General features: G+C 40.3%; 1 protein-coding gene across 3 annotated transcripts in view; it reads right to left on the reverse strand.

Annotated features, from left to right (window-relative positions):
• The window catches only part of MAT2B (methionine adenosyltransferase 2 non-catalytic beta subunit), a 161,559-nt gene that overhangs the window by 107,557 nt on the left and 39,685 nt on the right, over nt 1–14,317 (reverse strand). The window contains exon 1 of one of the 3 annotated variants that reach the window (XM_068277425.1): nt 10,495–10,683. The exons of the other annotated variants lie outside the window; for them this stretch is intronic. Within the exon in view, the coding sequence (XP_068133526.1) occupies nt 10,495–10,557 (63 nt within the window). The 5' untranslated portion in view covers nt 10,558–10,683. Of the gene's footprint in view, nt 1–10,494; nt 10,684–14,317 lie in introns of those variants that run through there. 3 annotated transcript variants of the gene reach the window in all.

Below are 14,317 nucleotides of genomic sequence, written 5' to 3' on the forward strand. Positions count from 1 at the left end.
TTGAAACACCTTTTCCATCACTTTTGTGGCCAGAATTAGTGTTTGTAGTTTTGAAAGTTCGTCTGCCCATTGAAGTCTATTGCAGTTCGCATGGTTTGCACAAACGCAAACTTTTGCGGAAGTTCATGTTCGAGGTCCACAAACCTAAAATCGAAAGTTCGAGCTAGCTTTACCCAAAATGCAGCAAATATTATGAAAACATGATACCCCATATGAAATGCTGTAAATATTACCCCCCTCGCTCCATATAAAATATAGCAAACATAATACCACATACTGGATATGTAAAGTCCTGACCAAAAGTTTTGAGTCAAAAATATTAGTTTTCACAAAGTTTGCTGCTAAACTGCTTTTAGATCTTTGTTTCAGTTGTTTATGTGATGTACTGAAATATAATTACAAGCACTTCATACGTTTCAAAAGCTTTTATTGACAATTACATGAGATTTATGCAGAGTCAGTATTTGCAGTGTTGGCCCTTCTTTTTCAGGACCTCTGCAATTTGACTGGGCATGCTCTCAATCAACTTCTGGGCCAAATCCTGATTGATAGCAACCCATTCTTTTATAATCACTTCTTTAAGTTTCTCAGAATTAGTTGCCTTTTTTGTTCACCTGCCTCTTCTTGAGGAATGACCACAAGTTCTCAATGAGATTAAGATCTGGGGAGTTTCCAGGCCATGAACCCAAAATGTCAATGTTTTGGTCCCCGAGCCACTTAGTTATTACTTTTGCCTTATGACACGGTGCTCCATCGTGCTGGAAAATGCATTGTGCTTCACCAAACTTGTTGGATTGTTGGAAGAAGTTGCTGTTGGAGGGTGTTTTGGTACCATTCTTTATTCATGGCTGTGTTTTTGGCAAAATTGTGAGTGAGCCCATTCCCTTTGGATGAGAAGCAACCCCACACATGAATGGTCTCAGGATGCTTTACTGTTGTCATGACACAGGACTTATGGTAGTGCTCACCTTTTCTTCTCCTGACAAGCCTTTTTCCAGATGCCCCAAAACAATCGGAAAGGGGCTTCATCGGAGAATATGACTTTGCCCCAGTCCTCAGCAGTCCATTCACCATACTTTCTGCAGAAGATCAATCTGTCCCTGATGTTTTTTTGGGAGAGAAGTGGCTTCTTTGCTGCCCTTCTTGACACTAGGCCATCTTCTAAAAGTCTTCACCTCGCTGTGGGTGCAGATGCGCTCACACCTGCCTGCTGCCATTCCTGAGCAACCTCTGCACTGGTTGCACTCTGATCCTGCAACTGAATTCTATTTAGGAGACGATCCTGGCACTTGCTGGACTTTCTTGGATGCCCTGAAGCCTTCTTAACAAGAATTAAACCTCTTTCCTTGAAGTTCTTGATGATCCTATAAATTGTTGATTTAGGTGCAATCTTAGTAGCCACAATACCCTTGCCTGTGAAGCCATTTTTATGCAACGCAATGATATCTGCATGTGTTTCTTTGCTGGTCACCATGGCTAACAATGGAAGATCAATGATTTCAAGCATCACTCTCCTTTTAACATGTCAAGTCTGCCATTCTAACCCAATCAGCCTGACATAATGATCTCCAACCTTGTGCTCGTCAACATTCTCACCTGAGTTAACAAGACAATTACTGAAATGATCTCAACAGGTCCTTTAATGACAGCAATGAAATGCAGTGGAAAGGTTTTTCTTTAGGATTCAGTTAATTTTCATGGCAAAGAAGGACTAGGCAATTCATCTGAACACTCTTCACAACATTCTGGAGTATATGCAAACTGCTATTATAAAAACTTAAGCACCAACTTTTCTAATTTCCAATATTTCTGACAGTCTCAAAACTTTTGGCCAGGGCTGTAAAAAAATGCAGCAAACATGACACCACATAAGAAATTAAGTAAACATTATCTCCAAATATGAAATGCAGCAAACGTTACCGCCCATATGGAATGCAGCCAATTTTACCCCACGCTGACACAGAACTCTGGTATCTCCCACTACTCCATGCCTGCATGCTACAGCAAGGTGAGAGCTCTGTACATGGCCTTTTTAGACTATGCCATTGATGCTACTAAAGGCATATATGTTTCCCATGTAATCTCTTCTCTTTTGCTGCCACTGATATTCCTGCCCACAGATGCTGCTTCATTGACTTTTAGACTAGGCCACAATATGCTGCTACATGTTTGGATCTGACATTTCTGCCTATGTATGCTGCTTCATGTATGAACTGCTACACTGACTGAATATCTGCTGCACTGTTGATATGCTATGTGGATTAAGGGCTATGAACACTTTATAGGCCACTGCACACACAACTGTTGCACTGATGATCTGCCTGCTGCTTACTATGCACCTTGTCACTTTGCTGGTCTGTTATGTTATGCAGGTCTGTCTGTTCTATGCTCTCAGTGGAATACTTGTGATGCTTTAGGTGCCACTGTCCCTTCCACTTCCCCACACTATCCATATGGAACTGCTTCCCCATGCCACCTCTCATCCCCTGCATCACCTACACCAGGTCGCAGCTTCTCCAGTGGGAAACACGCAGTGCCCGCCCTGAAGGTAGTCTCCTGTACAATTCTGTCTTGAGCCATGTCCTACAAATTGCCAGTTCTGCTCATGGGTCCCATACACGATGATCGAAGAGGGGCAGTCAAGCAGGTGCCCTAGTGAGGCTAAAGAGGAAAGTATTAAGGTCAGCATTCCCCTCAGCCCTTCTTGCAAATGTTTGCTCCTTCCCTAACAAGTTGGATGAACTCTGCATCCTCAGCAACAAAAGAGAGTTTGGCAGCAATACCCCAATCCTCTGCTTCATGGAAACGTGGCTGGACAATGACATTCCAGACAATGCCCTTCACCTTCCAGGCTTCGGCCTTATCCAAGTAGACCGCAACACCACCCTTTCAGAGAAAAAGAAAGGAGGCAGCATCTGTGTTTCTTCGCTTCATGGTGCCCCAACACATTAGTACTGGTCAGTAAGTACTGCCCTGTACTTGAACTCCTTGTCAACTGCAGACGGAAATATTCACCCAGGGAGTTCTCCTCCTATGTCCTCAAGGGGGTTGTACATTTGTACATACCACTCTATGCTAAAGTTAAACATGCTCTGCGCAGCCTCAGTAATGCCATCATGCAGAGGGAGACTTTTCTCCCAGACTCGCTGTTCCCTGTAATACATACTTCCTGTACAGCATATCCCAAGTGGTCAAGCTGGGCAACATCTCCTTCCAGCCAAGGGTCACCAACATGGGTACCCCACAAGGCTGCATCCTGTCACTGATCCTGTTCTTCCTCTAAACATACAACTGAAGAGCCACAGAGAATTCTGTCAAGATCATCAAATTTACTGATGACACCACCATCATTGGTCTTGTAACCAAGAATGACGAGCAGGCCTGTAATCAGGAGGTTGACAGAATATGCCATTGGTGTAGGGAGAACAGGCTGGTCCTCAACTCAGCCAAAACCTTCGAGATAATAGTCTACTTCAGAAAGCATGCCCCCACCTCATCTCCAATCTACATTGATGGCTCCAATGTTGAAAGAGAAGCCAGCGTGTTCCTCCTGGGCACAACCATTTCCAATGACCTGAGCTGGAAGGCAAACACCCACCCAGAGGTAGTCCCAGCAGAGATTATCCTTCCTTTGCCAACGGAAGAAGTTTGGAATGGCCCAGGAGCTACTGGTGAACTTCTACACTGCCACCACTGAATTTGTCCTCTGTTCCTCCATCCAGGTCTGGTATGCTGGCTCCACCACCAAAGACAGATACAAACTACAGATGGTCATCTGATCAGTGGAGAGGATCAACGGGAGACCGCTCACTTGACCTCCTCCACAATTCCAGACTTCACTCCAAAGCATCACACCCTGGCTACCGCTTCTTCATTTGGCTGCCATCAGGTCGCAGGTTTACGACCATCTCCACCAGAACTTCAAGGCACTGGAACTTCTTTATTTCCCTCTGCTGTCAACCTCTTGAATGCCCTCCCACCTCCAGGGCCCACCCCCTCACTTTCTTCCCCAACTAAGGTTGTGGCTGCCAGACCGTTAGACTGTCAAGTGAAACACTGTTTTTGTAACATATCTTGGTGTCTTGCTGACGCTATTCATTGGTCTTTGTTGTATTACCTATATTCCTATTCATATTCCTAATCTACTCTGAGCTATGTGAGTGCAAAGCCCAATTCCAGGCATGACCCAGTTGTGCTTGGCAAATTAAATGTTTTCTGATTCTGATAAGAATTGCTGCTACCATTATGCCATATTTAAAATGCAGCAAGCATTACCTCCCACAAATGAAATACTGCAAACCTTACCTCCAACATATGAAATGCAGCAAGCATTACATCTCACATAGGAAATGCAGGAAATGTTACCTCCAACATATGAAATGCAGTAAACTTTACACTCTGCAGTGACTCTTTTCCTCTGGTGAAGTCTTTACTTCCTCAACCCCAGCGGCTCCATCCAAGGACAGGATATGGAGCTACCTCAGCTGTGACCATTAAGAGATCGGGTACCGGGTGGCTTACAGAGAGTGGTGGCAGCAACTTGGCAAAGGATGCACCATAAAAGCTGGGGCAGACTGTGCTGTGGGTTGAGACAGGGGGTAGTGCTTGCTCGGTTGCGGCCATTAACCTCTTGAGGACCTCAGTGTTGAACCCCCTAAAGACCAGGCCATTTTGTTTATAAATAGGCTACTGCAGCCTTAAGGCCAAGCTGCAGTGCCACACAACACAGCACACAAGTGATTCCCTCCCCCCTTTTCTCCCTACCAACAGAGCTTTCTGCTGGTGGTGTCTGATCACTCCCCCAGTGTTTATTTTTTTTTATATAAATATTTATCTTATTTATTTTTTAATAAAATGTGTCTTTTTTTTTCAAGCCCAGCCCGCCAGCCAATCCCCGTGATCAGCTGTCATAGGCTGTGCCCAGTGCAGTGCTGCCTTAGATTGCAGCGCTGTACATGGCAATTAGACGGCAGTTTCGCTGTCTAACAGTCTCCGAGCAGCGATCGACGCTGGGAGACTGAAGCGATCGTAAGTAATCGGAAAGTAATTATCAATTGTTACCATAAACGGGTCAACTAGGGCATTTTCTCTCTTCAGATAGGTTCTCACTAGGAGGAAGCAGAGCCCCGGAGGAGCGTAAGAAGAATGGCGGCCGACATCGGGATACCCTGGGAGGTATTTAGAAACGCCCGCTGTGCGCATTGCTCTGCACACAGCCTCCGACGGCTACCCCGAGAACAGATCGGGATTACCGCTCTCGTCTGCGGTTGTCCGCCCCGACCCTAGCTCGGGATTACCGCCAAAGAGACTCTGAAGTCTATTTTTTTACCTTATTTTGTCATACAATCCTCTTCAGCATTCATAACCAAGTTGAATCGCTGCATTTACATGGCAGATGCTTTGCGCTGTAGCTCTGCCTCCTCTGCAGTCAATCTCTGCCGATCGCCGCCTCTCCCCGCCCCTCTCTCTGAGAGGGGCGGGGAGAGGCGGAGATTGATTACGGTGGAAGCAGAGTTACAGGGCAAAGGTCTGCCTCCCTAGGGCAGTATAATCTGCGACCTGCAAAGTCGTGGAATTTTGCAGGTCTACTTCTCACTAATAAATCACTCATCTGCCACGGGGATGCGGTGATTCCACTTGGACATTAATGCTGAAGAGGATTTTATGACAAAATAAGGTAAAAAAAAAGACTTCAGAGTCTCTAAAGTAAGAGCATGACAGTCACTATGTGATCAAAGTGGGAGTCATATACAAGCAGAACTGCATCTTGCCAACTACTAGATGAAGAGAACCTTTTAAAATCTTATTCTTTGGGAGACCTCCTGTCTTGATAGATCAACACTGAAATGAAACTGTAAAAAAGTATTGTGCAGGGAAGCACAACACCTGTCCTATGACAGTATTAATTTTGCTGCAGTGTACATAACAAATAAATAATCTACATAGAAAACATATTATAACCTGTTTATGAATGTATTTACAATATAATTCAAGATGTATGCATATTTTTGTTTAAAATAATCCAAATGCATGCTTTCAAGAAAAAAAAAGTTCTTCCCATTCAATGTCTTAAAAATTGTCCATTTATATTAGAAACTAAAACAAAACAAAAAACTCAATATCAAATGTATTTGGATAAACTAAGGTATTTAAAGATATTTATTCTCATACAAAGGCATATCAGAACTATAAAATTGGCCTGGTACAGGAGTAGGTTTAGTGTGTTGGTGCTGAACTGGTTAAACACAGGGGATGCAACTAAACCAAGGACATGCTGTTCAGATAAAAGCAATTGCTCACTGCACATGAAGATGGACAGGTGCATAGATATGTACTGCAAGTGTTGTACTTTAAAGGGAACCTGAAGCGAGTAAAATTATTTAAAATAAACACATGCCGTAGCTGCAAATGAATATTACATACTAACCTCACCATCAGTTTTTCTCAGAGACTCACCATTTTCTTCTTACAGTGATCTTTTCAGTTCTGACAATATTTTGTCAGAACTGAAATACTGTATACCAGTTGCTGTCAGTTATATATCAGCAGCTGGCAGTTACAACTGAATGTGCAAGGTAATGTCCATGTTTCCCTATGGCTCAAGTGGGTGATTTTACAGTTTAACAGTGTGCTGACCAGGAAGCTTTTTGTTAGCGGGCAATAGCCATTTTTAAAATGGAGGACGGAGAAATCCATTGATCACAGTGGACAAACAGGACGCGGGAGAGGAGAAAGAGATTGAGAAGAGGACTGCTCTGGAGGTACGTATGACCTGTGTATGGTTATTTTGACTTTTTATTTTCAGTTCAGGTTCTCTTTAAGTCCCAGCAAACTGTATGAACACTTTCTTCACAAATCTAATACATATCTTCTCTTGTCTCCTGTAGACCTTCTCCTGAAGTCCAGGTCTCTATCCCCCCCACCCCCCCCCCCCCCCCAAAAAAAATAATAAGAAGAAATATATATATATATATATATATATTGCATAGAATTGCATAAAAATAAAAAAAAATTTGGTTTGTGCTGCTTACCCCTTGGTATTTATTTATAATTATCCCCTGTAAGCCTGCATAACCACACCCACCTCTAGCACAGTTAAGCATATAAATTAGTGCATTGCACATGTTCAGAGAGTTCATTTGGTAGCTAGTGAAAGGTAAGGTGTTTTTAATTTCTTTTTTTTCCCATTTAGTTGACTCTTGGGTTTTTGGTTTAGTTCCCACTAGACTGCTTATAAAAACTGGCATTATGCATGGTAGAGTAGGACTCACCAGATCGGGGACACTTTGGCGCAGTTGGTGAGCTTAAGCGCGTTAAAGCGTAACCAAGAGCCCCTGTCACTGTTTTCCCGTTGTGTGCTGCAGCCCCTCTGTAATTATATATATATATATATATATATATATATATATATATATATATATATATATATATATATATATATATACCCATAATTATTCATACCCCTGGCAAATGTTGACTTACAGTAACTTTTATTCAACCAACAAGTCTTTTTTTGATGGGAAATGACATAGGTGTCTCCCAAAAGATAATAAGACGATGTACAAGAGGCATTATTGTAGGAAAAAAAAAACATTTCTCAGCTTTTATTTATTTACATTTCAGCAAAAAGTGTCCAGTCCAAAATGATTCATACCCTTCTCGATAATCAATATAAAAGACTTAATTGGCTATTACAGCAATCAAACGCTTCTTTTAATTGCAGACCAGCTTTTTGCATATCTTCACATGTATTTTTGCCCATTCATCTTTAGCAATGAATTTCAAATCTTTCAGGTTGGAGGGTCTTCTTGCCATCACCTTGATCTTTAGCTCCCTCCACAGATTCTCAATTGGGTTCAAGTCAGGGCTCTGACTGGGCCACTCCAAAACATTAACCCTCCTGGCGGTTCGTTTTTTTTTTTTGCCAATTGGGCAGAAATCCATTTTTTTGTTTTGTTTTTTTTTTGTTTCATGTAAAGCTACCAGAGTGGTAGCTACATGAAACACCACTAGAGGGCGCATGTGTCTAGTGCGATCGTCGCCGGCATCAATAGCAAATGGGAATGCGTATATAACGCGTTCTCCTGTTTGGCTTCTCCTGTCGCCATGGCGACGATCTGAATGACGTCATGGACGTCAGCCGACGTCCTGACGTCAGACACCTCCGATCCAGCCCATAGCGCTGCCTGGAACTCATTGGGCTGGGCAGCGCAGGGCTCTGGCGGGGGCCTCTTCCGCCGGTGCGTGTGGGCGATCAAGCTGCACGTGCGGCTAGCAAAGTGCTAGCTGTGCGTACAGCACTTTGAATGGGGCGAATCGCCCCACCAGAAGCTGAGAAGCTCAGCTCGGGCTTACCGCCAGGAAGGTTAATGTTGTTGTCTGCTAACAATTTCTTAAAAACAGGGAACACCAAGAGCCCCAATAGTGTAATTCGTACTGGACAAGGTGGCAATAAGTTTGTATTGCTAAATACTCACAAGTCAGGGTCACCAGCAGGCAACCACTGTAAAGGCAGGTGGGAAGATTGTCCTGACCCCACTCAGGATTAAGAAGTCGCTCTCTGTAGACAGAGGCGCTTAATTTGAATCCTTGTGCAGATTGTTTGATACTCCTCCCTATATTGCCTGATGAAGCGGGGTTGAACCTGCGAAACGCGTTGCATTTCTGTTTGGAGTTCCTAATAAATATGTTTGACTGTCTGAATCGCAGTCGTTGTCGTGTCTGCTTGAGGGAGGTAAGACCACCACTTCCTCCTTCAATTTTGCCATTTAAGTTGGTTTTTAAGCTCATTTAATCTAATCTTATACTTTTGGCGCCTCTGTTCATTGCTAACAATTTCTTCACCACTTTTGCTGTGTTTTTTGGGCCATTGTCATGCTGACATGTCTGCTGGTGGCTAAGGCCAAGTTTCTCTGCAGACTGCCTGATGTTGTCGTTGAGAATCCTCATGTATTGCTCTTTTTTCATGGTGCTGTTTACTGTGATTAGGTTCCGTGGCCCATTGGCTGAAAAACACCCCCAGCTGAGAAATGCTTTTTTTTAAATGTTTTTTTCCCCCCACAATAATGCCTCTTGTACATAGTCTTATTATCTTTTGGGAAACACCTGTGTCATTTCCCATCAAAAAATGACTTGCTGGTTGAATAAAAGTAACTTTACGTAAAAATTTGGCAGGGGTATGAATGATTATGGGCAGCATTGTATGTACAACAAGTTTCAGTGTATTCCTGTTATAAGCCCCTGCTGAAGTGATACAGTAGCAGAAACATTTTTTTTTCATCCCAGGATCGTAATTCACACTAGCCACTACAAATCAGTATATTTGCATGTATCCATTCATTCACTTTTGTTTCTTTGTTCAAGGTGTGCCATAAATGTATGCAGAACACACAGCCAAAAGTTACTCGCCTCACAATGGAAATATTTAGATGGAAAAATGTAATAATATATATATATATATATATATATATATATATATATATATATATATATACAGTATATGTATATATATATATATATATATATATATATATATATATATATATATATATATAGTTATGTTGACTCATTGTCATTTTAAGTTTATCCAGTTATGGCAATAAATATTTGCCAGCAGTAATGTGAAACATCAACTTGTGTAAAATGTTTACTTTGAAAATACAAACACGTCTGTCCACTTCATATAAAAAAGATGAACTTACCAAGCTGTTTGTAGTTTTTGTAAAATACTAGTCTGCTATATAGTGCTTGCTTTTCAGAGAACTGAGAAAGCATCAATAAAGTTTATAAATACAGCATGTAGATTTCTTTGACAACGTAAAAACTGCTTTTTTTGCAACAGAGGTTCTATCATTTAAACTGTAAAATTGCACAATATACCGGTATTTGTGATGTTCTATTCACCTTCGTGGTAGTCAGCATGTTCCCTCTAAATACACTAACTAAATAATACAAGTTCTACATTAAGTTTATAGCAACAGAAGTATTGTCAGACATTCCAAACACCTTAATCCAATGTATAGGTATAGCAAGCGCTTTGAGTCCGACAGGAGAAAGGCGCTATACAAATACTGCAATTATTATTATTATTATAGGTTAAAATAAAATGATATGATTTCTTAGTAACAACTGATAACAGAATTTTATTTTAACCTATACAATTCGCTCCAAAACACATTTGTAGAAGTTCAACATAAAGCATGCCTTAAACAGGGTGGAACATTTTGTGGTGCCTGATCTACTTGAACTACAAGACCCAGCTGGCAGCCATAAGAGTTCCATCAACATACAAAACAAAGAAGGAAAATGAGCAATTGTAGCATGTATGTACTCAGTAAATATCAAGCTAAAAATGTACATACTGTATGCACAGAAATGCAAACTCCTACATTTAAAGTTTCCATCACAAATACAATCACATACACTTAATTAGTTGATTATTTACAGTAACCTCTGCCAGATTCTATCATATAGTTGGAGAAAACAAAGACCTACCTCTTGAATAGTGTAGTGAATCCTAGGACACAGGCAACATAATTTCAAAATGTCAGGCATCATAGCAGGTTCACTAAAGGAAAAGTAGCCAGGTATACAGAGCAGGCAAGAACACTTGAATTATATAGAGAATGCAACATCAAATCAAATTATGCCCTCTTGTTTTTAGTACAATCTATTGAGCTAGCAATATTAAGGCCATTGCACAATTCCATTTCCATTAGCTGAAAGGAAGGTCTGCTCTGTAGATAAAGCAGCTCATGTCTTATTATCGGAGATGGGTACCAAGGAGTATTAAGATAAAGGGAGAAGCTCTGAGGCTTTCCTGGAGGAATATTCAGTAAACAAATAGATAATCTCATCAAATGTTAAGTTCAAGAACAGAGTGTTTGCAATTCTCTTTCCCCGAATTCAGAATTTTCACAAACTGGAACTGCCAGTCTAATCTAAAACAGATTTAACAAGATACACATTGAGCAATAACTTTAATAAAACTCCTGTCACAATACAGCTTTCATTGTGGTCAGGCTGAAATGCAATAGCTTATTATTTTTAGATATTGTTTTGCTGATGTCCTGTAATTGTAAGGTTGAACCACTTCCCCACCACAGGTTATTTCCCCTTAAAAACCAGAGACATTTTTACATTAACACTCTTCCCATTCACTTGCCAATAACTTTATCACCACTTATGACACCAAAATGATCTATGCATCTTTTTTGCCACAAATTAAACTTTCTTTGGGTTATACTTTTTGTTAACAATTACTTTATGTTGTCTGCATTTTAAAGGGAGTTATAAGAAGAAGAAGAAAAAACTATTTCCCAGTTTTCAGCCATTACAGTTAAAAAAAAGTGTTGTAATAGATAAAAGGAACTGTAGGAGGCGCCTAAAGATATTCTATTCTTTAAGTCATACAATATGATATGTAATTTAGAGAACAGAATATCTTTGGTTGCCTTCAACAATTCGTTTTAGCAATAGTTTAACCCCTCGGGATAAAGTATTGGGCACCAAGTGTGTCACTAAACCAAGGAGAGTGACTAGCAGGTACCTGCTCAACAGACCTCGGATACCGAACAGGAACAGTTAATTTCCTGTAGGCTCTGTCGGTGGTTGCAGGAGTGCAACCTACCTTTGTGAGTATATTTTCATTACTCTGTTCTTATCCATATACCTAACGGTACTGCACCATCGGGCTCCTGGTCTCTCTCATTACAGAATCTTGGAGGTTGGAAGCTCAACCACCAGAATTCATCACAAGTCTTCTGTGATAGCTAAAACCAACACGTTTCATTTGCCCATTTGTTCCGGTTATTACAATGTTTAAATTGTGTCCCTACTAGTACAATGTGTAGTGACAATGTACTTATTTTATTTGGAAATAAAGGTGTATTTTTCCATTTGCGTTTCTTTATATTAGATCAATAATTAGAAGCCCTAATTTGCAAAAGTAATAGTGATATACTCTAATGACATACATATTAAAAAAGCTGAGTTCCTAAGGTAACTATTTATTTATTTACATATTTATTTATTTTATGCTGTCACTTTTTATTAAACAAAAACAATCATAGTTATATAGATAGAAGGGAAAAATAAGGAGGTAGATTGGGTAGTTTTTTTTTTTATTTATTTATTTACATTTGTAGGTGTATTTTCATTCTTGGCCACTAGATATCTCCATACAATCCTGTGTACAGTACACAGGAAGTAGTGAAGAACTGTGAATGACGATGATCCGTGAATGGGAACACATGTATCTATTCACAGATCAGTACTTCACAGGAACCAATGGGGGGTGTGTTTCATAGGGTTGCGTTGCTGTAAACAGCGCAATACATGTATTTACACCCCTGGTGCTGAGGTGAAGTGCACAGAGGCGGAGATAAACATGTTAAACCAATGCAACAATAAATACATTTTTAATGTCTCACTGATCCCAGTATGAATAAGCTTTGAATGTTACAAGTCAGTCTCACATATGAAAGTACACACACAAGAGATAAGAATATTTATCTCTACCCGATGAATATGATCAAAAGTGACTGAATAAAAAAAGTTAACAATCAGTAAGGAGAGGGTTTGGGAATCTGGAACTATGAAAAACGGACATACCCTTTGCTGATATCTGAGGTTACATAATTTTGAGACACAAAGATAACTGAAGTTTGTTTATTTCCTAAATCTTCCTATATTGAACATGCACAAACCATAATCGGAAAAAAAAATTCATCGGAACACTGGACATGCATTTCAATTAATGCAATTTTATACTGAAAAATAAAATAATAATCATAACCCATGGAGATTACTATATTCCTGTATGAACTAAACATTAGTTCTCTATGCAGAATAAAACTACGCACATCTAAATGGGTTATCAATGTTAACATCAGCGATGAGCAGACTGTTACGCCAGTGGAATCGTGTAAAGCCATGATTTCACTGTAGCAACAGTATAATAACATAAAAGCAGGAGGAGGGAGGGGTGAGTGGCTTGGCTCATGTGTGATTTTTTCCGGGACTGAGTGCAAAGCTTCAGGCCAGCCTTGTTTCATAAAGACCACAAACACGTCACCTACTCATTAAAATCAGGGCAAAGACCACCAATTGTTGCCTTTTATTCTCTTATTTCTAGTAGGGTTTTCTGCCTCTCCTGCATTTGCACATTTCCTTACAGCAGCTTTGGCTGGTTGCAGTGCTGTCAAGTGTCCTACTGTTTTTCAGGCAGGATGATTGTCAATCTTTGACAGAGCAAAATTAGCTCAATTTGACTCACAGTAATACAATTTGAGCCACTGTTGAATTCTGTACCCAAATCACAAAGTTCTCAGCACCTAGCAATAGCAAACAATCACTGATAAGATGCTATAAAAAAAATCACTCGCCTGGTATAAAAGCAGTGCCCCTGCACCCAGAACTTTCAAGGGCCCTTTCACTCTATGTATGTGGTGTTGAGATAAGATTGCAATCTAGCTGAACCAAAAAGTCACACTGCACGGTACCATTGCAGTGTGACCAGACTTTCATTGTACTGTATGCCTCACTGCCTATGTAAATGCACACATTACTCATAGCCACATCCACAAATCTGGATCCAGAAAAACTGATGCATAACTGGTGGAAATAGACCCTAAATGTACAGCATGCTGTGTATTACTGCTTCAGAACTTGCCACACTGCACTTAATCTGAGAGAACCTTAAGAATATCATTGCATGGCAGAACAATGTGATGATATTGTCTGTTGCCCCAAAAGGCAATGGAATACGTATGAAAGCTCCCTTTGTGGAAAATAAGAAAGAGTGAGTTGCTATCAGTAAGCTAGTGTTATTGTTTATATTTTTTATTTTCCCTATAACCTTGAGGTAGCCACTAACTATACAATTTGCCAAACAATTGATAAATGATTATTTGTTATGATCCATTTGGGTTCACTAATGGACATAAGTCTCCTAGTGGTGCAAAATGATCATTTACAATCATTCATAAAAAAAATCGATCTTTAGTTCCTAAAAAAAAAAAAAACTCCCCTTCAGCCATTTGGTGATGGTGAACCACAGGATACACGGCAAATATCTGGTCTGCTTTTTGTCCTGGCAACTGAAAAAAATACTGTGGAGGTGAGCAATCTAATCCTTGTACGTTGTGATGAAATCATCTACAATGGCTGCTTCATGGTCTTTCTATCCTTCTGGGGGACTCTACACACAGTAATTTAATAGTAAATATCTTGGTGAAAAAAGTAATCAAACACCATGATAAAAAGGTTAAAGTGATAATATCAGTTACAAATTACAACACAGAAAGCAATTGTTAAC

Source organism: Hyperolius riggenbachi, chromosome 3, assembly GCF_040937935.1.
Source record: "Hyperolius riggenbachi isolate aHypRig1 chromosome 3, aHypRig1.pri, whole genome shotgun sequence".
Lineage (NCBI taxonomy): Eukaryota > Metazoa > Chordata > Amphibia > Anura > Hyperoliidae > Hyperolius > Hyperolius riggenbachi.